The sequence below is a fragment of the Clinocottus analis genome, unplaced genomic scaffold, assembly GCF_023055335.1.
Source record: "Clinocottus analis isolate CAN_PGR_092001 unplaced genomic scaffold, fCliAna1.0.p SCAF_20, whole genome shotgun sequence".
Classification (NCBI taxonomy): Eukaryota; Metazoa; Chordata; class Actinopteri; order Perciformes; family Cottidae; genus Clinocottus; species Clinocottus analis.
In genome coordinates, this window is record NW_027175932.1 from 11832466 (window position 1) to 11860372 (window position 27907).

The window sequence follows — 27907 nt, forward strand, 5'->3', positions numbered from 1 at the left end:
TGGAACATCACGCGGCCAGCGAAGAGACAAACATAGATGTTAAACAACATATGGACCCATTAGGAAGAAAACCAGTGGGATATACATCCATTTTTAATTAACTGTATCATACAGGTCACGTACATAAAAACATGTTCCATTTCAACAATAGCAGTATCTTCTACTGCAGATGCGTTTGGGGCTCTGTAGACATGTAAGAGACTGCTTTGGCAACATATCAAATCACACATACTGTAGTTTACGGTGTTTAAAACACAGCCATGAAGAGCATCCCTGGACTGGGACGCGTTCCAAACACGAGGCGTCCACAGCAGAAAGGTTTCAGGTCAGGATAACGTGGACTTTACAGCGTCGGTTGGATGGCAGGCAGGAGGGTTTTTATAGGAATGACAGTGGATCTACTCGGATGTGATAGTTCTCACAGTTACACACATGTGAGCCGAAGCACATCACAATATTCCCCAACACACGAGATACAAACACGTATCCCAAATGGTTTTGATCCCAATGAGCTCAGAAGTTAGGATGGAAAATCCAGGGTTAAGGCTCGCATGCTGAAGTGACGGCACGATCGACCTCTTCCAGAGACGTCGCCTCTTTTTGATGGAGCATGATCAGAGAGTAAAGTAAAGAACACATCCCACACAACGGTCACATTTCGTCCATTCTGGAGCCAATACTTGCTTTCAAACATATACATGAGAAAATGTTACTTTTCTCGCGTCACCCGACGGCGGCGATGGCGGCGGTCTTCCCTAGCTGCTGATCTTGGTCAGCATCTTGTTGATGGCCTGTTTGACGTGCGTGGTGGAGCTGCGGCGTCTGGCCTTGCCCTGCACGGCCTTGCGGCGCCTCACCTCGCGGCACAGCTCGTGGAAGGCCTCGGCCACGGTGCCGCCCTCGTTGGCGCACGCCGAACATTCGTAGAAGGCGCACGCCATCTCGGCGGCCAGCCGCTCGCCTTCCTCCGTGCCGACCTGCCGGACGTGGTCCAGGTCGGACTTGTTGCCCACGAGGACCAGGGGCACGTTTTTCGGCTTCTTCACCTCCTCCAGGAGACTTCGGAGCGGCGCCACCTCCTCAAAGCTCCCCCGGTCGGTGATGTCGTACACGATGACGAATCCGTCGCCCCAGCGCACGTGACCCTCCTTCTGCTGGATGTCCTCCTGCGGCAAAGACCCCAAAACAAATGGTTCAAAACACCTCTGGGCTCTCATGTCTGTATGCTAATATCCAGCGGTCAGTTAGCTTCGCATGGACTTCTTCACAGAAAGCACAATATCTATATTTAGAGCATTTTTTTGTTGAGGGTGAAAGACATGATGTTATTCAGTGAGCTATGAGATGCTGGATTGTGTTAGTTTTGGGTGATTCAAGTGTTTGTGCTAAGCTAACTGGCGGCTAGCTGTAGCTTCATAGCTACAATACAGAATCTTCTCATCCTATCTAAATATCATTTAAAAACATTCATAATCTAAATGCAAAGACTTTTTTTGTTTGCTTTTGCATTTTTTTTTTGGTCCCCGCACACTCAATATTTCTCATCTGAACATAGAAAGAATCCGTCCTGGTGCACGGAGGAGCTTTTGCCTCCATGACCCCTTCTCCTTCACTCTGCCTCAGACAGGTTTTTAATTCCTCGGCCGTTCAGGCACACCTTCCCTGTTTGGTCACGTGGTTGCAGTTACATCACTGGTCGTGTGGCAGACTGCAAATGGTAATCGGACTGGAGGGAACCACACAGATCCGGATTTCATAATTATTGTTGGAGGAAGCTGAAAAATGAGCACATCGTTTGTGTACCTGACCGACTTCTGAACCTGTAATGGATGAGCTGCAGATCAGCACGGAGGTAGTTAGCGCTGTGCTTTGCTCCAATCAGAGGGGGGAGAGACCCGACATTCAACATTCAGCCGTGTCTGGAAACATTCAGACCTCATCCTAATGCCAGCTGAAAATAGACTACAATATAATGAGAGAGAGAGAGATGACTTGGCTGAAGTGTCGCAGGGGAAATCAACCGCGAGCAGAACACCTACGCAGCACTGCAGCATATTTATCTTCTGCCCGAGGAATTACACAAGCTCTCCCTCGTGGTCAGGACCCGGCAATGCTTCTGCCAGACTGCAGGACATGTTGATCTTAGAGCTCATCCAGGCTCACGTTCACTCCTACTACTACTTAAACGACTGTCTTTCCAAAATAAGGGTTTCAATCTGTAAGAAATGGCAGAAAGGGCGACCTGGTATCGGAGCTTTGGAGCTGATTTGCATTAAAACAAGTGGAGTCAGCTTTTCTTTTTCTTTTTAAAAGAAATTTAAAAGCAATATTGGCAATACTATGGATATTGCGGTTTGTTTTACCTGAAGATGTCTTGCTCTGCTGTTGATAGCTGTGTCTTTTAATCACACATTGAGTCAGATTGACCTTTTAAATGTAACGGACGGTCTGTTAAACTGGAGTAGAACGAGGCGTGGGGAGACTTTACCAGGAACGGGTGTCTAATAAAATAAGATTTTGAGTTGCATTATGGGAAAGTGTTGTATCCAGTGCTTTTGAAGTTTAAGTAGGGAGTATAAATCAGGATCTCTGTAGTTTACTACATCGATGTCTTCGCCAGTCTTTTTCAAAACTTTACAGAATTCCAGTTTTAAATCACTGAAGTTCACCTTCACCTTCGAGATACTTTGAATTCCACCACTTGCCTCTGGAAGCAAAGCATCAGAGGATGAACTTGTGTTGACAGGTACTTTGTTTGTGCACTGACGCTATAAGTACTCGGCACCGTGGTAATCCCTCCTCTCAGTTAGGATGAACTGAAGGTGGAGAACTCAGGTTATATGGTTTTGTTTCGACACATGTTGGAGCGGCGGGGACACGAGGGATGACTCGTCTCACCTGCCCAGCAGTGTCCAGAATCTCCATGGTGACGACCTCATCGTCGATGTTGGCCTGATGACGATATGTTGATTCTGTCGGACACAGAAGACGAGGGGAAAGAAGAAAATCCTGTTTTTAGAAGTTCAGTCCACTGCGCTTCCTCCTCAGTGACACCGGACTCCGAACATGGGAGTCAAAGTCATGACAATGGATTTGTGGGAGACTAAATTAAATACCACCATAAAGATAAGCAGACTCTTGAATGTGTGGACCACAACAACTCTTTCCCCAACGAAATGTGCTTGTTTGCAGGTTTTTTAAACACAGTAAAAACCGCAAACACAGCAGACACAACGAGCCATTTGTTTTTACCTGTTGTCCCTGAAGATGGGTCAGCAAACGGAAAATGTTACCATATATATATATATATATATATATATATATATATATATATATATATATATATATATATATATACACACATATGGTACTTATTCAGTCTCCCTTTCAAACTCTCATTCAGATCTGGTGATTGATGGAACAGTGGAAAGGGGAATGAAGTGTTTATGACGGGAGTCTGGTGGCTTTGAGGAGAGCATATTCCTTTGATCTTTTGTACGTTATTACATTATATTCACTGTGCAAGTCCTTGTTGATATTATTTATTAAATTCACCAAACGCGCGTCACGCAGCATGGCGGCATGGCAGCGGGGAAGCAGACCAGTGTCACGTCTCCATCACTGCTGATCAGTGCTGGAGACCATGAATACCTGTGACTCGTGGAGAGTCGTTTTTCCCAAAGCAATAAATAGATGAATAGATTAATTCAACTAATATCTGAAAGGACTCGGAGAACAAGTCAGCACCTGGCATACAGCTATGTGTCTACGTGTGTCCTGCTTCCTGGCATCTCCCCCAGACACAGGTGTGTGACATCATCTTTTTCTGAACTAATGGAGGTCAAAGTGGACTGACACTCTGGTTTCTGCACTGCATTGTTTAAAAAGGACATCGCGTCCCCGTCTTCAGTTGTTCTGTTTCCATTATGAAATCATTATGTTGCACTTTGGAGCCAAAGGCGTCCGTTTTGGTCCGCAGGTTGGTGACCTTCCCGGCCGATTCTTTCAGTGACCCGAGCTTCACCTCGAGCTGGCTGTAAAGATCGGGATAACAGCTTCTTATTCCTGGCACAGGAACACAGGTGTGAACTGTGGCTTTGACCTTTCATTCCGCCTTGAACACTGCGCGGGTGTTATCCGCCTAAATTGCCCCCTTGTAAAAAAATCCCATCTGTGTAAACACCTCCCAGGGAGCAGCGGAGCCCCAGAAAAGCCTCCTTTCTGAAAAGAGAGATTCTGATGGATTCTGCCGGGTCTGAAGCCGAGTACTGAAGCCGAGCACTGAAGCCGAGCGCTAAAGCCAGCGCCGTCTCCGGGCTTTTGGACTTTACGATCGACAATTGCGTTCAGCTTGTGACTCATGTCCTGCCGGCTCTGCTTTTTTTTTCTTGACGTTTGCTTCTTTTGAGAAGGGAGAATATTTGAAAGATTAGTGGGTCAAGAAATCAATGTTGGGGGGGAAAAAAAACAAGATTTTGGTGTTTTCATTCGGAGAATTTCTCCCGTCCGTGTTGGCTTTTTCTGATAAAAGAACAAGACGTCGTCTGACGCAGTTCATCTACTACTGTTCATTATTCAATATCCTCTGTAAATGTTACGCAGAAGCTCTCTTTAGCGAGCTAACATGCTTGTGCAACATAATTGTTAATAACAATGAACAGTTTATTCGAAAACTTTTAAATTCCTCTTTTCCCTGCGTGACTCAATTGATAAATCGGCATCATCTGTTGTCTAATAGATCAGTGATTAGTTCAGAAACTCCAAAAACCCACAGGCCGTGACACTAACAACCTTTCCAAGAACTCCAGATTCTCGTCCAAAGCAAAGTCTTAAATAACAGAGTCTGAGCTTGCGGTCGCTCCGGTTTCAACCCGCCGTGTCCCAGGTGCGCTCACCTCTCCGGGGGATGAACGGCGTCCTGTGACAGAGATGAAAATGTCACGGAGAGCCGGAGGAAGCGGAGCGACGGTTTATAGCTGTTTGGCTGGAGGCACGAGGAAGCGAGGGAGCGAGGGAGCGAGGGAGCGAGGGAGCATCTGCGAGGAGGAGAAGCAGCGTCTCTCCTGGCGACCCGCGGGACGCCGCACAGCCTGTTTCAGGAGGCGGCGGCGCTCCATCGGCTGCTCACAGCACTTCATCTGTCTGCTGTGACACGGGGCCGGGGCTCTATCCACCGGGCCCCGCCGTCACATCCGAAGGTCACGGGGAGAATCAAAAGCAGCCGCTTTCCTGGCAGCAGGCGACTCTCGCCTCGTAATTCAAGGTCGTTTTGGCAGGAGGGGGAAAGAGGAAGGGTCACGGCAGAGTTAAGCGTCAAAACTGGAAACACGATCCCGTTTGTTGGTATGACTCAGAAAGTCATTTTCTCTTGCGCCTGCCTCGTGTTATTTGTCTCTGTCAACGTGGTCACAAACCGCAGAAGAAGTTCACGCCGAGCCAAACTCGGAGGCAGAAATAACTGACGGCCATCTGCCTTCTGGTCTGCTGGTGGCAGCAGATGTACTCTGACACAAGTCAAGTCATTACTTATGCTTTTTTGTGTGCATAATTTATGATGACGCAGGAACACAGGACGCCAAGCCGAATCGCAAAGTTCATCCTCCCTCTTCGCTCACGCAGCGTCCGCGAGGTCACACACGGGTGTGTGAAAGGATTTTTGGACGAGCTCACTTGAACCCCAAAATGCTAATTCAGTGTAGGAGATGCAACGTAAGCGTTCCAACACTTTAATTAGTCTACAAGTGTGCTTTTGGTGAAAGTATCATTTTTCGAAGTGGCTGCCAAGACACACATTAGAACAGAGCTGATATTGAGACTCTTACAGTTTGTATTATTTGTGTTGCACTTTCTGGATCCGTTTTCTTTTGGTGCTGATTTAAAGTCAGCGATGCCGTGACGGGTCATTCAAAGCTCCGTGCCCGCGAGTCTCAAGTTCAACACGTTCATGAAAGATTAATAGAAAAGAAAAATAACATGGTAGAACACGTAAATGAATGCATATCATTTAATATTATGTTACGGCTATGTTTAAGGGATAATGGAAAAAAAAAATGCGTAAACCGATTCAAATCGGTTCCTTTTGAATATATCTTGTTCAGAATAATACCTTCAACTGAGGGATTTTCCAAACAAACATGGACACACGGGATTGTTTGCACTCGAATCAACATGTTTAGATCTGTCTGCAGACCCAAGGCATGCTGCAGAAAGGACGGGCCACCACGCGCGTGCCTTACATGAATATACGTGCTAATCGGCTAAAAGCTGCATCGCATGAGAGTGCCCTGCACTGAAAGGACCGCACAGGTCGATAACAGATGGAGATGAACAGTCGCTGCAGACCCTGTGAGGCATATTGTAATAGATGGAGTGCAGCCCTCGCTCTGGAAGCAATCTCGTGCTCACCTGTGTGATGGTCCCATAATAGCGTTTTGATAATGTGTCGACCACTTCATGGGTAATTTCAGCCATGCAGTCTGATTGGTCGCAGACACCCTCCAGCTGTACTTCAGTCCCATTATGCACCTCAAGCCCTGCTTTCTCTGCTCGTGACGCCAGTTCTTGTAATCAAGGAGGCACATATCGCTCTTTTCTGCCTTTGTGTGAGGTTTAACCGTGTGCACTACTGGGAGTGAATACAGCACACGCGTCAAAAAGTGGGGGTTTTTTTGCTTATGTTCGAAGCGGAGAGCATCGTGGCTATGTCAATGTGATCGTCATGTTTTTACATGAAAAGCTGATTGATTGATTTCTTTTAAAGAAAGCGAGAAATGCTCCCGACTGTGATGATTGCACTGTGCTGACACGGAGTGGAGCAGAGCCATCCTGAGGCTCGGACCTGTTGCGGTGCAGCCAGGCAACAGACAGCACCTTCCAGAGGCGGCGACGCGTCTTTGTTCTGCGTAATTACAGCGTACAGAATGTTCTCCATCTGCATCAGTGTAAAGAAAGGCCAGTTGTATGGCGCTCTGATGAGGGCCGGGGCAAACGCCTCTGCATCAAACCTCATTGCACCGCTTTGAAATGGGATTTTGGAGTAACCGAATCTCACTGCATGATTAATAACGTCAGTTCTCATTTGTTCTCTCTGTGATTTTAATAATACATTGTGATACTGTTCCTTATTATTACACCTTTTCTGAATCTGCATATAAATGCGTAAATGAATAGTTCTGCATTTTGGTAAATATGCTTATTCGCTCTTTGGGCCAGAGTTAGATGAGAAGTTTAATTTAGCAAAAGACCTGGCTGTATCCAAAAGTAAAGCATGTGTAAAGCACACTAATTAACGGGTTATATATGAATCTGTGCAAACATTTTGAGGCTTGACTGGAGACTTAATGAAGCACTCGCTTCTTGGACGGCGCAGACTTCAGGAAGCCAATGCTCCAACACGCATCTGAGATTTGTTTTACACTTTTTGTCCAGACAAACGAGAGCCGAGTCTTTTGCTCCGGCATCCAGTATTCCCGCCAAGCCGAGCTGGCTGGCTGGCGTACGGGCATGAGTTGCATCTAGCGGCAGCGGCAATGATAGTCCTAGTACTCCTAGTACTACAAACAGATATCTGGCTGTCTTACCGAGTGTCGGGTCGTACTCCCAGATGAAGCGTCGCGTCAGAAACCTCACCACCAAAGCTGCAGAGAAGAAAAATAACATGTTCAGAATAAACAGCACAGGAAGCACTTATAGTAGTCGGAGTTTGTAACACGGCATATTGTGTCTATAGAGTGAAATCCACTTGACTGTCAGTTCATAACGGTGCTGATCAGACCAGGCGGTGGTCCTGACGTCACCCACTGACAACATGTCTACTTTAATAGCTAATCAGCTGTGGATCCAAACCACTTTAACACACTTCTCGTCTAAATGCTAATACCTATTGCTACAGTTCCAGATCATTAAGGCAGAATCAGAGCAGCCCTCAGGATGAAACATCGGCTCTCGAAGGTTCAACATGAGCTTCTTGGCTTTTATTGGATGGTAAGCCTGCTCTTCATAGCGGCAGCCTTGATCAAAAGTAAACACAACATCCCCAGCAGGCCAGTGACTCACTCTCTCTCTCAATGAATTAGCATCAACAGGTAACGTGACGCACAAGTGTCGATCTTCTTCATTCAGACAGATGCAGAGGCCAAACCAAACCATCTGTGAGCTCCTGGCTTAGTTGAACCGTGAACTGTTTTGAGGAAAGCGGGGGAAGTGTGGAAAAAACAGCAAGGAGCCAGGAGGGGATTGGCTAAATTCAGCATTTGTGACTGGAGGGGGGCTATGTCTAAGTTAAAGATAGGTCTGTTGTCATTACAGGCTAAGCTAGGAGCTTTAGCTCCACCGTTAGCTCATCTCACTCATGCAAAAGCAAGTAAGCCACTTTCCCAGAAAGTCTACCGCTGTCTGCCGGGCTTTACAAAGACTGAAGGTCCAGCTAAAGTTAGCTAACAATAGCCACCGCACTAGTTCGTAACAAGCGTCGTCCGACCAAAAGTCTAAAGGGTAGTTGTTCCAGACGGCGACGCTCAAAGGCTGTGAAAAGGCAGCCATGCTACATTTTTTCGGACCTTTGCTGTGCAGGAACCCTTTCTCTCTTGGCTTTTCTTTAATTGTTAGCGAACACACGGAGACCAGCAAGGTTTCACACGCTTCCATGCGGGAGCTGTCATGTGCCTGAGTGACTCCCAACAGGCCGAGCGGTCCACTTTGAGCCGTGTGCACTGTGCTCGTGTCAAGCTGCTGAGCTGCTGCTCGTGTCAAAGAGACAGCATTGTCGTTTGAAGACGCACACACACACACACACACACACACACACACACACACACACACACACACACACGCACACATCCATCTTGGTCAGGCCTTTTTTTTCACTAATAATTAGCTATGACAAGGAATGAAGTCCAGTCTTTGAGCTCAGTGTTTGATGATTTTAGAACTGCTGCTAAAAGGTTTCAATTAGTCTTTCGACACGTGTGAAGTGGCAGCCACAACATTTAATTCACTTAACAGCATTACGTCAGTTTGTCTGTTTGCAGCGGTCTGGAGAGACATGCGGGTCTCCTCATGGGACAATGTAACATGAAAAGACCCGCATGTCCCCAAGGAGTTACATACACACAGCGAAATAGCCTGTTGTTACCCTAATGCTGTTGGTTTTCTTCTACAATGAACCACATTTCTCTTTCTCTCTGAACACACAGACTGTGTTTACAGGCAAAGAAGGAGCGTGTCGTGCAACTTCCAATTATTTCCCCGAATGCACTCGAAGCAGAACAGATCATCTGTCATGCCGCTGAGAAGGCTGGCGGACTGACGCGCGCGTTTCCGACACAATTTCCCACTGAGGTTATTCCGTGTTGTTTCTGCCACGGTGGCCTGGATTCATGGTGGACGGAACAAGCCAACGGGGTGTGAAGCCCTTTCCTCTTTGGAGGTAACTGCATCTCCTGCTTTCGGAGCCCTGGTTAACCTGCGTCGATGTGGACATTGTGTCCCAGAATGCAGCTTTGCGGAGGGAAGGATGTGTTCTGACCTGATCACAAAGAAAAGAGATTGGCTGGCTGTCTGCGGCGAGAGGAGAGACAATAACAGCGCTGGTCAAAGAAATGAAGCCTCACTGCACATCACAGGCAAACCTACCAAAGCTGCTCTGGAAGCCTCGACGGCGTCGCATTTGTCATTCAAATCAGATACCAATATCCCTCTAATGTTTGCCATACCAACGGGATATTTCATGTCATACCTTGTTTCCTTTCTCCATCATCAGATACCCGTCATGTGGAAGCATTCAATGTTCTGTAGTACTTTAAGACAGGCTGGATGGATGGATACGGATCAATTCTAACGTTACTTTAAGCAAGGCAGCAGCGGTGCAGTAATTACTTTCAACACAGGGGCCTTGAAGAATCATTTAGAAAATCCATTTCAAGTGACTACTCGGCTGATAATCATGATATATCATGCTATGGTGGGGACAGATACTCAACAGGACATGGTTCAGGATGCTTTCAGGGGAACGCAGGCTTTGATTACACATCATGCAAATCAACGTATTTTTGTAATTAAGTCCTGATGCCATGCACAGGGAATATGTTTCATCATCTGAAGACTGACACACATTGACGCACATATGCAACTTTTCACTTGATTTATAATCAAAACAAAATATACGACTCCAACAATCCCCGTGTGGCCTTCTGGAGCTGGGCTGTTGTGTTTCTCACATTCTCAACTACTCGAGATTTCCCAATGAATACTGCAGCCGAAGACTAAGTAAAAATATGTATAATCTGATGAAATTCTCCGTCCCAGACTTCACAGGCCATCTCTGAGTGGATGGATGGAGTGCTGAGTTTTCAGATTTACATCAAACACGTCATCCGCAGGAGGTGTTTGTCAAAAGGACCTAATCCCCTCAGCGGCAGAATGTTGCACTAATTGCAAACAAAGCTGAAGCCATTAACGGCGCCTATGGCCCTGTTCTGAGCCGGCGTTACTCATTGAACAGTCTTATTGTTTCCTCACGGCCATCAGACGGACACCCACTGCTCGCTGGTTCCCTTCGGCCACAAAAACATCTCCTTCCTGGCCGACATGGAGAGCTCTCCCAGAGCTGCGCAGCTGCAGTCAACTTCTATACCTATTGTGTTCATGTCACGTCGGGTCATGTCATACAGGCCATTTGTGCAGATGTGACTGTGAGAAATGGTTGGACTGGGTCTGACTGGTGAGACTGGGTCTGACTGTAAATCCCACAGCAGGACGAGAAAAAGTACGAGCATTTAATCAAAGAAAAAAGAGAGAGCTCTGATTGGTCTGACTCCACAGACAGAGGTGTACTCCCTTGAGTACTTGAGTACTTCACGCTCAGGTGTACTCCCTTGAGTACTTGAGTACTTCACGCTCAGGTGTACTCCCTCGAGGACTTGAGTACTTCACGCTCAGGTGTACTCCCTCGAGTACTTGAGTACTTCACGCTCAGGTGTACTCCCTCGAGGACTTGAGTACTTCACGCTCAGGTGTACTCCCTCGAGTACTTGAGTACTTCACGCTCAGGTGTGCTCCCTCGAGTACTTCACGCTCAGGTGTACTCCCTTGAGTACTTGAGTACTTCACGCTCAGGTGTACTCCCTTGAGTACTTGAGTACTTCACGCTCAGGTGTACTCCCTCGAGTACTTGAGTACTTCACGCTCAGGTGTGCTCCCTTGAGTACTTGAGTACTTCACGCTCAGGTGTGCTCCCTCGAGCACGCTTCTAGCCTCACGCTCAGGTGTGCAAAACCAGAATTTAGTCCATTTTAGCTCGTATAAAAAATAATTTATCTAGATTTTTTTTTTTGAATGCACAAATGAAAAAAGATTGAAAATTAATTTGAAATTGTTATGACAAATATTTCGATGAATTGGGAATTTATAAAGTATTGTCATTTTCCAGTCACACTGAGAGAAAAATTCCTCATCCGGATATCACTTTTGAAAGAAAACAAAATAATATGTGTGGTTATTTCATAAATATGTAACAGTCAGAATTTCAAGAGATACCAACATAAATAAGTTTTACTAGAAGAGGGAATGAACAAATGAATTAATATTATATTTTATATTTTATTAAAATTAAATAAATTTTAAAAAATGGAAACGTAAAAAGATAGAGAATGAAGTTGCAATTGTTATGACTTTTGTTATCCATGTGACCCAGATGGGAATTGAAATTAAAATGCAACTTGATGTAGCTTTTTACCGCATTTTATCACTGTGATAAGAAAATAAGAGATGTGAGTGACATGCATCCTTGGGGAGGACAATATCTTTTCCCAAAATACAAAACCATTAATACTTAAACCTCGTCGTCGCTCTTGTTCGGCAGATCATATTGCAGCGGACCGATCCTCAGCAAGACTCTTTTCTTCGACATGCGTGCGCGGTAAACTCATTAGTGACTGAGGGTTGCAGATTCATGCTTATTACACATCATTAAAATGAACGAGATGTCGGCCATAATCAGAGCAACTGCTCCTCTGAGAATAATAGGCCAGCTTTCCATTTTCTGCCACGCTTCATTAGTCATTAGCCATGGGAAAATTCATAATTAGGGCTATCTTTGTAAACAATAAACTACACATTTTAAATAAACACCCATTGAACCCTGAGAGGTTTTGCATGAACCCTTTTAATCCCACACAAACAAATACCATCTAATATCCCAACTGATAAAAAATGACCACTTGAGCTGCTGTGATCAGCGGTGGAAATGAATCCATCGCTCTTAATAGCGGCGCCAGCAGCTTCCCATCTGCGGCTGGCTGACAGCCCGCCGTTTAAATGTTGTGCAGTAAACACATCTTCTCCGTCAAAAGATGGCTGCTGGAACGTTTTTCCTTCCTCAAGCCAAGTTCCCATGATAAATCAAACTGCAATCAGGCCGTAAAGCAGCAGTGTTTAACTCTCCTGAGTTAGCAAATAGTTTCCTCTATAAATCTGTCAAGGCTCGCTTCAATCCTGAGCGCTGTCATTAGAAGAGCTGGTAATCTTTGCACATAAACATACGCGTGTATAATTAAAGATGTTGTCTTACGTGTGTTAACTATTGCATGTATTTCTGTAATGTGAAAGCTTTCATCAGACGCTGTTCCTCTCAGTCTTTACAGAGCGTTTCAGCGTCCCTCAGCTCATCGTTTTGCTTTTACAGTTCGCTACTTTTTCATTTCAATTCACTCTCACTCCTTTAATTGTTTTTTTTTCAATTATTCTTCAGCAAAAGCAGCTCTTCTGAACATAATGTACACTAGCTGCTGTGCACCAAACGCCAGACAAGGTTAGCAACTGCCTACTGAACAAGTTGGCGCACTTAGCTGCTGAAAAGACAAATATCTGTATAGGAAGTGGATGGAGACAAAACCAGAGCTAGAAATAGAGAGAATATTGGACTTAAGAAACATGACTCACAATGGATGCTGATGTCAGTGAAACTGTAATGAGGCCGTTTAAATACATCCAATTTGGACCTTGTTGATGGCTGGCCCTCTCACACAATAAATAACTATACTTTGTCGAGTCAAATGAGTTTTTCAGCGTTTGTGATCGCGGCTCATTTGAATTGGATGAGCTGCTGTCGTCAGCCAGTCACGAGTCCGGGCCTGAGAGTCCTCGCGGTCGTTCCATCATAACTCCACTGATGTCCCCTGAGATTGGACTCGACTAATGACATTATTTGTCTTCTGAGCAGCTCCCTTTCTGGGAAATGACAGAGTTATTACAAAGATAGCGATTAGCTTCGTGGGGAGGTTTATCCATCAGCCCTTTTGGATTTTAAAATCAATATGAGACCATTGACGGAGCGCCAACAATAACAAATTGAATAACCCCACCAGATCTGCGTGGAACAAACTATTAAAGCTGGACAACGTCTGATAATACCGATGCGCTCACGTCACGCTCAGTTGTCCGCTTAGCCTCTGAGCGTCTCTGTGCCTTGTGCAGAGCTGCGACCGTTCAATCCATCTTCGGCCTGAACACAACAAGACGCCGTAACGTCTCAAGTTCAATTTGAATGACAGTAAAGGTCCCCGAGAGACGGGGCAGAGAGAGTCCATCTCCTCGGGGCCGTGCCGATCTATAAAAATGGGACGCCAGAGACGGCTTTGATTTCACGTCTCCGGAGACGCCAAAGGACCGGCGCCTCGCGGGGTTTAGAGCGCATTCTAACGCTGCATTCATCCCTTTACTTTCGTCACGAACAATATCGCCACAGCGCCATTCATCGAGGAATCTGTGAGGCGGACGAGGGTCGAGGTGCTGCGGCGACCACACCTGCAGAGAGATCTTCACTGTGATTACGTGAGGAAAAGTGAGGAACCTTCTTGCTTTTGAAGGCTTGTTGTTGACCCGGGTATTGTAGCTTTTCACACAAGGACCTGTGTTGTTCACACTGCAGGGCCGCAGTGTGAAAGGAAGCTTTCACATCGTCACTGTACACATCCTATCAACACTTGTTTGTACCCTTTCTAAGATTGCCGCTGCAGTGCTTCTTGTAAAGTGATGCTTGAATTGACGTATTTTATTCCATGGGCCCGATGGCACTGACGCTGTCTTTTTTCAATTCAAGGACAGACCTCGGCTGCTGTGGACAGACACTGGGAGTCTCCGTAGGCTGTGATATGTGAATGTACGCAGAGTAAAGCTTCATCATGAAGTTTATAGAGGATTAACAGGCAGGAAGAAAGTAGTTGCATAACTGAGAAAAACAAGTGTTTGACGTGGGAGGGAACAGTGATGAATAAATCAAACACTGAAAGTGGCCCTGATAATTGAACATGAACTTTGGCTGATAAGCAATACAAAAAACACTTAATGGATCCATTGTGACATTTTAAAAGTGCTGCTAATCTCTCAGACAGTAAGGTACGAGGAAAATAAGCAGCGATGACTCACGCACCGGACCAAGGACGGCGGCTCGGTGAATGGACGCCGTGTGGAGGCCGAGGAGTTGGAGGCGTGCACTAAAAATAATTGAACAGAAGAAATAGACACAACCAATCCAGGAGCCCACCTTCCTGTGACAGTCATCTCCCTTCATGGGGCCGCTGTGTCCGGGGACGTCTGATTAATTTGCTGGTATTTATACTGCTGCACACAGAACATTGGCTACCAGGAGCTCCACTCCAGAAATACATCTTTTCTTTGGTTAACCCTCTGTCTGTGTGTGTGTGTGTGTGTGTGTGTGTGTGTGTGTTAGCTATATAGGAACAGTGTGTAGGGGCTGAAATAGACAGTTGGCCTTTCGAGAGCTCAAACAGATAAGGTGAGGCCTGTTCCCCGGGACATAAAGGAAAGGAGGAAGTGGAGGAGGACGGCAGAAAGACGAGTGGAGTGTGGGCCCGCAGAGGGAATTCAGGTTCTCTTGACAGTTTAATGAAGCATCGGCGCTGTCGAGGCCCGAAGGCACTGACGGTTTTGAAGTACGCCTATGAGGTGCATCAAATGGCTTCGACGGCTCTACTACAACCATGTGGCCGTTTCGGGGCAGTTTTTTCTGCAGTCGCAGTACATGTTTGAGGGCTAAGTGAATGGAAAGATGAGTTTTCCACCAAGAGGATGATATTTTACTTTTTTTAAACTCATTGTTAATCAATAATAACACTCCAACTGTTGCCTTCAGTGTTTAAAATGATAAAAACTTGGTCATACACCAAAATGAAACCTGATTGTTTTGAGCCAGAGACAGTTGAAGCTTGGCTCTGTATCTTTTAAAGTGTTTTTGCTTTCCCATCAATTCCAACCATTATAATCATGCAATCTTATGCATTTCATAGTTTTGAACCAGAACCAACCTGAATTTTAGGTAAACAGATTAAGGGGTATAAGATATTGCCTGAATAGCATCCTTTTCCTGAAATACTGCTGGTTCTGTGGCGTTGGCGTTTGAATAAAGGAGCACGAGTTGTGTTGCGTCAAAGGAGGAGCGCTGGTGATTACTGTCAGAGAGTTTGGGCCTTCAGGCTGCAGGAACAAAGGGACTGATTGTATCTACCTGCCAACAAGAAGAGCTGCTCCTCAGTGTGAGGCCCAATGCCTCTCTCCACACTCACCGGGATCCATTGTCCAATTCATTTCTGCCTCAGGCGGGTGTTTGGACGTGAAGCTGCAGCTTCACATGTGCTGTGAGGGGCAATAGGCGATCGCAACAATAACCAGACGATACTTTCTCGTTTCACTGCTTATTTTCAAGGCTAAATGAAGCTTTTATCATCCAGATGAGCGTGTTGCCGTGAGAGAGGACGGAGTGATGCGACACAGATGATCATTTCATACGGCTGAGCTACATTAAAGCTTTTAGTGCATCAGGATTGATCAGGATTTTGTTATCTCGTGATGACATTCAAATGTTGTCTGTTACAGATTATAAGCACTTTGCTATGTTGATTTATAGCAACAGACTTTATGCTACTGTTATCATCAAATATATATATACACATAATACGTATAAATGTACAACAGAGTCACACATTTGAATAAAATCCAATTAAAACTGTATCAACAACATTTTTTCGGCCAATGGAACAATCTTGATCCATAACATTCGCTCACCTTTCAAAGGTTAATATGACGAAAGTGTTTACAAAGTTATTTATACACGGAGGAAGGGAACATTAGTATTCACGTGGAGTTGTGTTAGTGCTGAATGCTCCTGTGTGTTCGTTGGTTCAGTCGCGAGCTTTGAACGTCTGCTGTTTGGAGCCGAAGGGGCTGGAGGCAGAGATGATGAGAGCAGTGGACCAAAATATAAAATGTTGTCGACGGGTAAACTAGAAGATGACAAAAAGAGTGAGAGCGACTCCATTGACATGACAGTCCATTGTATTATCAAGTTATTCATTTGTGCAGCTTTATTGTGATTGCTTCTGCTTTTTGCTCTTCCTTAGATTGCAAACAGCATTTTTTGATCGTTAAAGACAAAAGCACGATTTCTTTCAGACAAAGCAAAAGTCAACAGGAACAAAACACTGGTGCCTGACGTTGAGGTCCGTGACTCGGATTCAGTTTTCTGTACAACAGGCAGCTCCGATAAAACTTTGTGAACTCCTGAATGAAGAAATAATAACTTGGAACTTCTGCGTCTCGCTTCAGAGGTTCCTGTTTGTCCTAATCTCCAAAAATGTCTTCTCCATGCGTAAAACACTCAACTAAAGCAGTTTTCTGTCCTTGTGTGTTCGCATAGATTGCACACATCCACAGCGTCCTCACGGAGACAGGAAATAGCCCTGAAACTACTTCCTTCACACTCCAGCCACATGAATCCTCTCCCACAAGAATCCTGGTGTTTTCCATCGGTCGTACCGCTGCTGTGGGATACTCGACCTCCGCCACACGGCGGCGAGATGAGTCTGAACTCCACACAAGCTCAACAAACAAGCGCAATTAAAAAGGACAAAGCTCAAGTGAAATCGACTAAAATCTCACGCAGCGCGCCGCTAATCGGTGCTCAAAAGTCCCTCGAGGATCTGACTCCCTCAGCACCCTGCGGTCGCTCTGAAAGCCACTCGGGAACCTTTTTTCGGATCTCTTATCTCAAAGAGTCAAAGCTACCTCTGGCGCGCTGATTAGAGCATAATGTCTTCGATGAGTCATGGCTTTGTCTCGGCGGCTCACCGGCTCCGACAGGCTGAATGTAATCACCGGGAGTCCAAACAGCCCGCCAGCTTCTCTCTCTCTCTCTCTCTCTCTCTCTCTCTCTCTCTCTCTCTCTCTCTCTCTCTCTCTCTCTCTCTCTCTCTCTCTCTCTCTCTCTCTCTCTCTCTCTCTCTCTCTCTCTCTCTCTCTCTCTCTCTCTCTCTCTCTCTCTCTCTCTCTCTCTCTCTCTCTCTCTCTCTCTCTCTCTCTCTCTCTCTCTCTCTCTCTCTCTCTCTCTCCTGTCAGAGGCCTGAGATGTGCAGCAGGACGAGCGTCTGTCCTCGACCTCGGCGTCCGGCTATAATTGCCCGGCGGTGCAGAGCGAGGAGCGACGACACAGAAAGCCCTGATGGATGTTATTTGATTACTTTCCAGGACTTTTCATTTCCTCCAGCAGGCATCGCAGGAAGTTGATTTTGGATCCCCCGCAATAGTGATTTGAGCGCTGGGGATTTGGCCGGGCCTTGTTTTCAGCAGGAGGCCTGTTTCAAAGTCGTTAACGTGAGCTCACAATGTAACGTTGTCAAAAGCATTCAGGGGCCTGCTGCTATCTCGTACAAACGCTCCTTCATAGAATATAGTCCATTAACATGAATCAGAGTTCCAATTTCAATTATGTCTAATTGAAATTGAAATAAGGGAAATCGTCTGTGTGACTTCACCATTTGTGGAAAGTCAAGAAAACTCATTGGTGTGGGAAGCCCTCATCCTAACCCCTAATCCCATTTATTGTTTGACTTGTGTTTGGATGATGTACATGGAGATTGTATAACATTGTAGCCCTGATTTTTATGTTTAATTTGATACCTAACATGTTGTTTTTGGATTTATACCATGTTTCTTTCTTGATGTGTACCTTGTGACCTGGAATAAAAGGCAAGGGCTCAACAGCTTTCAAGCTCCTCAGCCGGATAGTCTTCAGTCTAACAATCTAATATTATATCAATGGTAATAATAATATGTCTTTGGCCTCCTACAGAAACTATTCCTTTCTAGTTTTTCCCACGATCAGCTCACACAGTGACTAGTGAGAAGTGGTGTGGAGTAATCGTCAACATCCAAGATGTTGACCAAACTGTAAAAGCCACACGGCGTTTGGTATTTTTTACCAGCACTTCTCTCTCCAGCGCAGGAGCTGTCAGTCTGTCCCGCGCCGTTTGTTTTTGTGGCTTTGCCCTCCGCATGACATCGTGCTCCAGGCCGACTCGTACATCAGGCTGATTCATGGTCCCTCACTCCCTTCTTGCCGTGGAAGCTGGTAAACTGTAGTATTTCTGAGGCAGACACATGTTGGCCCGCTGCGTTGTTATTGTTCTGCTTTCTGGCCGACAGACAGGCTGAGGGGAGGAGGAATGTTTGGGGAGCGACGACGAGACGAGATGTTTTACGAGCCGGCGCTTTGCACCCCATTAAGTTAATTTCCCAAAAGAGTCTTGATATGCGAATGTGTGCCAGAGTGTTCACAACCATAAAAAGACGGTGTTCTTCGTAACATTTGATAAAAGCCAGGGAGTGACTAATATTTTCTGCAAGTTTTTGTTGGTAATTATTAGTTTGTACTTTATTAAATGTGTTATGAGGCAGGCAATGATGCGTGCAATGTGTTTTAGTGAGTTTGTTTCTTCACATTTCAGTTTCAGACACCGAGCAACGTCAGCATCCAGTGGGAGTGTCTCTGTCCGCCTCGTGAATGCAAGTCCACTCTCATCGTAGCTCTCCACCAACTCCTGAGGGAAAGATCTGGCTCTGTAGCTGCTAAATGCTCCTCTATGTTCACCAGCCAGTCCCCGATGTTGTCCAGCTGCTCCTTGATGCTGGATTGGTCGTGTACGAAGCAAAGCGGATGAGTGCGGTGAGCGCGAACAAAGTCAAGTTATGGGCCGTGAAACAACAAACAAAATGAGCTGAAAGAAGCTGAAACACTCGGCAGAGCAGAGGGGAACGTCTGACTTGGCCTGTAATTATTTTGTCATTTGTTTTGTCAATGTGAGTGACAGCTTTCACATTGCACAAAAACATTTGAACCAAAACAACGGAGGGAACGAGAGGCTCCAAGCTCGGACATGGAGTCTGGATCTCTCGACTTGTGAATCCTTTGCTCTTATATGCGTCAGTAATAGCGTAAAATAAAAGTAGTATACCATAGTATTAACTTCTCAAAACGTTGCTTCGTGACTATTTTATTTACTTGGATGAACTCACTGTTTGTGTGTTTAGCAGGGACCACGTTGGAGGTGCAGTAATTGGACAAATTGATTTGATTTCCTCACCCCAGTTTCCTGCTGCTGAGTCAATAAACCAAAAGGCTGCAGAGTGCCAGAACATCCAACTTGAGTTAACACGCTCTGCTCTTTATTGGGGCTGTCCGGCTCCGCAGGGGTCCAGTCAGACCATCACGAAGGGCCCTGCAAACTCCCAACGACGCCAGGGCCCCCGGCGGCGCTGCTCCTGCTCCGGAGGAACACATTCTTTCCACCCAGCAGGAGAGCAACGGCTTCTGGATGTGAAGGATCACCACTAAAGCACAGAGACGCCGCAACTAACTCAAATAGGAAGCATCAGCATCACGTGAACACTAACTCACATGCACACGTACGGATGTCCGAGGTCCTGATGGAAACACTGTGGGAAGAACATGCAGTGTTTTCTCATTGATTAGCTGGAATGTGGCGATCGGAAAAAGTATATTTTGTATACTTTTCTACTCAACTCATAGTGTCTATACTCTGTTACAAGTTTTAAAAAAGCACTAATTAGCCAATGAAAGCACGCTAAGAAGTGAGTTAGGATGGTGAACACAGTGCAGGTAACAAGGTAGCATTGTCATTGTTAGCATGGTTAGCGTGCTGGTGTTAGCAGTTAGCTCAAAGCACCGCTCTGTGCTCAGCACAGCCTCACTTAGTCTTGGTTTTATTCCGTCGTTTAGTCTTTAAAATGTCTGGGAGAATAGTAATCAGGATGAAGGACGAGTTCAGATTGTTTCTTGTTTCTGACATTATTTTGTTGATGAATTGACTGCGTGGTTAACTGGTTAATCTACCCGTCCTCTCTCGCTCTATTAGATCAAATGTAGTTTATTACAGTAGGAGGATCTCACACATCCTACACGTGGAGGTCAGAGTTCAGATGACACGTCAGCTGGGTTGGTAGGAAGGTGGTAGGTTGTTAGACCAGGTCCTCTGTTATTAGATACTAGGCATGTTTCATCTTTAGCCCAAATGGAAGTACAGTAAACGGAGACGCATCAACCACAGAAGAGTGCTCGCTCCAAAACACCAGAAGGTTCAGAAGAAAAACAAAGTGATACTGTGCATGAAGTGGGGGGTGTCCGGCCTGATGTTTGCCCGTTAAAAGGAAGGCGGATTCATTAGCATCCGTGGGCTTCCACTAAAGGGGCTATGTTTAGCTGAGAGCTGTTCATTGTTGAAGAGATCACCAGGGCTACACGCAGCGCCAGATGTGACAACACAGCCTCCTGTCCTGCTGTGTGGCTGCTGTTGTGTGTTTAAATGAGAGCACCGCCGTGACTGAAAAGGATCAGGCAACTGCAACGAACCATTCACGTGAAAAGAGAGTTAGTATTGAAGGCAATTTTTGCGTGAAGCAAATAACAAACTCATCTGGGGAACATGTTCTGCGCCGCAGTGCTATTTATTTTTTTATTTTTTTTAAGAAAAGGAGCTGTGACATCCAGTAATGCCCCGCAGCCTGAAAAATAACCTTTTCAACCATCTCCAGAGTCGTGATGTGAAGAACACGAGGTTAGCAGCCACAGAGCGGGAAGTCACAGAAAAAAAGAAAAAGAAGAAAAGACATCTGTGACGAAAGATCAGACCAGGTGACAAGTGCTCAAGAGGAGTGACAGGCTTCATTAGCAGAGCCATGTTTTACAGCCACACTCCTCTATGGACTCTGCAGTCATTGTACTTTTCAGTACAGCACTGGAGTTGACCTCCTTCAGGCATTTTAATGGCCTCCTTCGACATGGAGGAGAACTCCAGGCATGTTTTGCAACAGCTGATTGCCACGCAGAAGCGATCCGTCTTGATTCTCGCGACCGGCAGGGAACATGTGGTCCGTGTTATTGTCTCAGCTACCGGAGGAAACACACGGGGTGAGGGCTGAGGACAAGGTACGGCGGCTTACAGAGGAATGCCGAAGAACCAAATTATATTGACTGAACTGACTGATGTGCGGGGAGCAGCAGAAAACAACGTCCTCCCGTACTGCTGAATACGCAAACAAAAAGCACTGAGGAGAAACTGTGCCGATGCTAAAAATACTGACAGGATGCTTGGAGGAAAACATTAGAAAGCAGAGGTCATGCTGAGACGCAACACAAATGAGGCCGAAGGGGGAAACACACGCCACGACACCTAATATCCAAGTTTCAGCCTTTTAATGGTGTCTGGGAAGGGTAGCACTTTAAAGCCTTGCAGGCTTCCAGTCGAAGACACCTGCACTGAAGTCTCTGGAACACTTTCATCGAGCAGTTTACCTGACTTTCCCACCCCCGCTCTGCCGAAGACGGCCAGCTTCACCTCCGGGCTTTTGGCCATGACGGCAGCTGCGGCCAGCGAAGATCAGCGAACCAGTGGGTGAGCTCCGAGGTCAGCCAGCCATCCTCGCAGCGTCTGGGGACACACGGAGGACAAGTTTAGATGTCACATAGGTGCGTGTAGTTTTGATGCTAAGGCGCAGTTTCTGGCATTAGATTTGATCTGCTTTTTATTTCTCTCTCTGCCTGTATCGCTGCTTTTAGCTCCCAGCACCGTTCATGTGAGTCATACAGTGATTTCTCAGTGTCCTCGGGCTGGAGGACTTCCATTAGCAGAAGCGTCATGCCGTGAATGACTGCACTGACAAAAGCCCGCAGTTACCTTTTGTTCAAATGCAATATGGGAAATGTAATTGTGGCTGTGAATATGTAGAACTCAGAGGAAAATGATGTCCTCGGCTCAGGAGACCAGACATTTAGGAAACCCTGTGAAACAATATCTAGTACACGTGAGGGATGATTCAATGTGATTTTTATTGAAATAATGATTTAAAAAATCATATATATTAATAACAATGTTCATTATTCAACTAACTAATTTAACAAGATTAAAAAAAAGAACACTACAATAACAAATAATAAAGAGGGTATCTGATATCACAAAAGTAACTTCTATGATGTCTGTATTGATTTGTGCAGCAACACATCTTGTAGTGCAGACAAGCTCTTTGTCTGATTGATATTTATATGACCGTAGTGGCTCATAAATTGTTGTTTGGGCATTTCTTCCATGTGCACAGTAACGTGGAACAGATGAGCAGGGCTTTGTGTTCTGCGTGTGGATAAAGTAACACACTGTACTTTGGGTGTGCCGGGGAGAGATCGGTTTCGGGTAGTCGTTGACCTCCTATCTGAGATTCTCCATGCAGGTGTGTGAGAGATGTGAGGAGGAGATACGAGCCGAAACCAGAGCGAGCAGGGGAGCGCAGAACACTGCACGCACAGCGCTGAATCATTCCTAAGGTAAACACGACTGCAGCCCGTTAAAACAACCAGGCTGCTGTGTGTTTGCTGAGAAAACTACCCGCTGTGAAGTTATCTCGCCAGGTAATTGAATCTAAACTTCTGCCTCCAACACTCTGTTGTTCTTCCAACTTTTGAGCCAAGAAACCCGCAGACGACCGCAGGAATGTAGCTGAGATCTGACACCGAGCGACACACTGCTTTGAGAATGGTGCAAGTCCAATTAGCAGCAATGCTAACGGAGACAACGCAACAACAAACGCACCAGGCGGAGGCTTGTGTTTGTGTTGTGTTTGCGGCCCCCCTTGATAAGGAAAGTGTGTTGGTGAAATGGAGGGTTGTGGATTTGAGCCGCTGCTTGAGGAAAACCTCCTCAGTCTCACAACGCCACATCCTGACTGGATCACCACAGCATGTCACCACCGCTAACGCAGCCGAAACGCTGTGACAATCACGCGCCAACGAGGCAATTGTCATTGACCGTTGTTTCGGATACAACACAAAAACACACTTGGTTGTGTCTTGGTTTCTTTGCCGGGAGTTGGGTACGGTTGCCTCGTTGCACTCGAGGCAAGGAAGAGACACTGCAGAGCCGTCACCTAGCGCACGGCGCTAATGGTTCAGATGGGATATTAAAAGTGACATGCTCTTATGAGCTGAGAAAAGTCTTTGTGGATGTGAAGTTAAACGCTAAATTGTATGGAAAGGAAACGGCGTGGTGGTGAAGGTGAACGCCGTTGACCTGACTAGCATTCAGACGATATGCTTCATGCTTAAGTGTTGTGGCAAGACGCAGATGGCTTCAGCCAGAAATGTCAGGATCCAGTTTTTCTATTCACGCCATGTAATGAGGTTTTTCTCTATCATAATCCATACTGACGCATTTCTGTTTCCCTTGTCAAACACGGTCAAATGAAACATCTAATATAATAAAAGGAACACAGAACGATATCTGGCAATCCAAAGCGAACAGTAATTTCAAAATTGTTAATTGTTTTGTTTTACAAAAACACAGACAAGGAGCCTGGCGCTGGGTCGAACCCGTACGCAGCCCGCTGAAGCGAAAAGCTCCTCGCTCATCCGTGTTAGTCTCCGTCGGTTGATATGAGATACAAGCAAGAAAAAGGGGAGAGAAACTGAAAACAGACGTTCAGCCTGATTCAATAAAAGCTGAAAAATGTGTTTGTGTGTGTCGGTGCCAGAGACACGTGTTCGCCAGCTTCACACTGGTTGAAGTTATGAAGTGGCAAACCTCCAGCACTTCGCTTGCTCATCCGCCGCAGCGCGCACTCCAGAGTTTAAGCTAACCTTTTCCCCTTTTTATACCAACACACGCGCGCCCATATATGGTGTGGCTGCGTGCCGCTCGGCGTGGCTCAGGCAGGAGGTCCATCATCCGTCTCTGTGACTCTCTCCGTCTGCAGGCGGCCATCGAGGCAGCCGTCAGCGTCTTTAAATATTATTATTTTTATGAGGATTAATGTGGACTCAACCAACCAAACAGCACAGTCCAAACAGGGCTTTTACACCGTGGGGATGCTGTCAGGGTAATAACAGTGACAGCAGGAACATTTTGTTCCCTCTTGGTGTTTAGCTATGTTTTTTTTCGTGCTTTGAGCTTGGGCATGAGGACTACCTTCACAAAGGTGCGCGATGTTTTGTCCATCATCCAATCAGAGCCGACTAAACTTTATCGAGAGAAGGGGCTTAAAGAGACAGGCGTTAAAATAAAGCAAGTGAGTGGGAGAGTGGGAATACAGGTATATTACAGCAGGCGGTACGAGAAAGAATACGTATTTTGAACATTAAAGCTAGTGTAAATGTTCTGGTATAAACCCCAAATGCAAGGATGCACCTGAAAACGAGCAGGAACTTCATTTAAGTTCTCCGTGGAGAACTTAAGCCCATGTCTTTTCTTAGCAAGAGTACTTGTATGTCATCGATGAAGCTACAGTAAGCTACCGGTTAGCTTAGCTTAGCATGAAGACCAGCAGCGAGCTCGGCTCTGTCACAAGGTAAGGAAATGTGCCGACCTAAAGATCCATTGTCGACACGTTGAATCTCATTGTGAAGTGCGTGTGCATCTTAGCCAAGAAATAGTCCAACACCTAACAGCCCAACATGTTTTTACACTTTTTTTTTGTTTTGGGTACGGGTTAAACAAACAAGATAAAATGTGTTAGTCAAGTGTTGGAGATCAGATTGCACCAGAGCCCTGGCTGCCTCTCTTCGTTTGCAGTCTTTATGTTCAGCTAAGAGAGCCGGCTGCTGGTTGCGGCTCCATATTCAGCATACGGAGTCGTCTGTGCTCATCTAACGTTGGTAAGAAAGGGAAAAGAGCGTGTTTCCCTTTATGTTGGTTCATGAATCATTTCCACGCCTCACCGTCTAGTCATGTAAAACTTGTTTGGTAAATTTGCTGCTGCTCAGATGGAGTCTGTGACTAAACTGTGGAAACCATCGGCTTCTGCGTGTTGATCAGAAATAACCCAAACCGAATATAAACTTGTTTGCAGAGGAGAAAAACAACGAGTTCTGCCCGAATCTGACGTCCACAAGAGTGAGTGAGGCCCACGAGCAACACAACAGAAAGATGTGACTCGCCTGAGGGCGGAGGGAACGTCTTCAGTCATTGTTCACGACACGTTGTGTGAAACGTCAACAGCAAATGAACAGAATAGTAGTAACTCACAGAAACAGCTTGTACGACTCATTGATACATCTCATGCGTATTACCGTGAATACACACACACACACACACACACACACACACACACACACACACACACACACACACACACACACACACACACACACACACACACACACACACACAGCACTGCAGCGTTCCCTTCGCCCTCCCACGGCGCAGCAGGGAAACACCAGTGAGAGAGAAGAGAGGAAGAGGCGCACACACACACACACACACACGCACGCGCACACATACACACATACACAGCAGTGTCTCCCCACTGACACTGTCATTATTTTTCTTCACATTTTGCCATTCATGCATCCACCCACTCCACCCACCATCCTCACTCTCTCTCTTTCTCTCTCTCTCTCTCTCGCACACTCAAACATTGTATGCACACCTACACGTATCGTCACAATGACGCACTCAAAGCAAATAGTAACTACGGACAAACTCTTTGGGATAGAATCCAGGGCAGGAGTGAGTAAGCGCTGCCGGAGCACAACAAACTGAGAACAACAAGTTGTGTTTGTGTGACAAAGTGCTGCTGCTTCTCAGACTGAAGCTGAAGGCTACAGGACAGCTTGGGTTGCATCTCGCCGAGCCACTCGCTCGTCTACGTGCAGCCAAGGTGTTTCTGTGACAGTTGGAATACGATGGATCAGCCTGCTCCTGCCTAGTTTCCCATGAGCCTTTGCTCCACAGGGACTCCGTCCACACTGTCAAACTGGACACGAGTATGTGTTTTATTCCGCTGCGGGCCCAGCTGGGCTTTCGTGTCATTTTTTTTACCCTGAGAAATGAATCTGGGTGGTGGTGCCGCTGCGGTTCAGGGAGATTACAGGCCAGCTCCAAGCCATGGGAGGAGACCTGCAGCTATAGAAAGCCTGCGCACCACAGGCCTGTCATCTGAGTGCACGCAGTATGGTGCACTGCCTCCGGACGGCAGCCCAGTCGGAGGGAAAGACTGCAGCAGCGTCCTCTACTCTCTGTTCTCATCCAGAGAGGACCGGTCTGTGTCTGAATCTGGAACCAGCTGGATCAAACTCTTTCATCACCAGCGGTCCTGCCTGAGAAGCTTTTTGTCCTTCTCTGCTGCCGGCGGGACGAAAACAACCTCTCTATGAGTCACGCGCAGCTGAAGAAGTCTTCCAATCCTTTACTTTAAGTAGCTGCAGAAATACCACAACGTGGAATATTGTTTGATGCTAAAGTCTGGTTCACAGCAGAAGTATTTGAAACACTTGGACTTCTGGTTAACAACTCAAATGACATGTACGTCCCACAGCACCCAAACCTTCAAAGAGCACGTCTGAAGTTTTATAAGCCAGGGCGACACATTATATATTATACACGCCTGTGTGTTAACAGCAGCACCATTTTTAAAGATGAGTGTATATTTTCCTTGATTTCGAAAGTAGCTTAGTGGAGTTGAAGTTGCAAGCCGGAGATGGAAAGTAAAAGTACATCAGGATTGTGTACAGTACTTGAGTAAATATACTTAGTTACATTCCTACACTGGGTCATTAACGTTTCCCTTTGTTGGGGCTAGGATGCACTTTCTCTACATGTGTGATGCCAGCTGAGTGTCTTCAGCTGGCATCAAACCCACGACCTCCTTCAGGACCCCTGGGTGCAGCCCGGCTTGGCAGGCCCCGTGCGGGACTGACCCTGAATCCCATTGAGGGGCTGTTACGCAACACTGAGCAGCTCGTGAATGACAATCACGTCCTCGAAACTCAAAATGGGGAAGGTGGAAGGAGCTGAAGCAGCAAAGTAAGATTGAAGAACCTGCACATCTTGGAGTTGCATTGGTTGTGTTTGCATCACATGAAAACTGAAATGAGTTCTCTTGTATCATCACTATGGTTGCTGACTGGACAGATTTGTCCAACTTTCAACATGTCGCGTTACTGTTCAGCTTAGAAATACGAAACAAAGACCACCGAGAAAACATGTTTGGATATCAAGAAATGTTAGTTTTAAGTCACATGAATATTAAAACATGTGGCCGGTCAAATATGATATTACATTACATGATGAGCTTCCTAAAGGAGGTTTGATCATGTCCAAACCACAGTGTTGCAGCCGCGTCCAGATGGGACGCACCGCGCGTGAAAACGCCGACAGAGACTCACCAGCGCCGGCTGAATGCAGGAGGATCTCCCGCTGATGAAACGCGGATGAGAAAGAGAGAGGAACACAAAACAAAAAGAAGAAGAAAAAGTTGCCTGGTCCGCTGTTTTAACGCAGGCTGATGTGGACGCAGCGGCCCGCTGGATGGAGGGCGATGAACAGCTGGTGGACACACTGGAAGAGGGTTGTGACGGACGGAGCTCTGACTGATGAATGAATCCCAGCAGAGGAGCAGTGGAAGTACGCGGAGCGGAGCTGCTGGAGATCCCGACGCTCTGCTGCCTCGGACCGGACTGCTGCTGCTGCTGCTGCTGCATGCCGCTGCATCCACACAGGAGGGAGAGGGAGGGGGCAGTGACCTCTAGTGGCCTCTAGTGGCCGGGAGCGGCAAT

General features: G+C 46.3%; 1 protein-coding gene across 1 annotated transcript; it reads right to left on the minus strand.

The window, feature by feature from the left end:
- rerg (RAS-like, estrogen-regulated, growth inhibitor) lies at nucleotides 1-27799 on the minus strand. The gene is made up of 5 exons (XM_068586707.1): nucleotides 27518-27799; nucleotides 21662-21797; nucleotides 7581-7637; nucleotides 2899-2972; nucleotides 1-1166 (listed from the first exon to the last, which is right to left on the minus strand). The coding sequence occupies exons 2-5, from the start codon at nucleotides 21720-21722 to the stop codon at nucleotides 756-758; spliced, it is 603 nt and encodes a 200-aa protein (XP_068442808.1). The 5' UTR covers nucleotides 21723-21797; nucleotides 27518-27799; the 3' UTR covers nucleotides 1-755.
- Nucleotides 27800-27907: the final 108 nt, after the last annotated feature.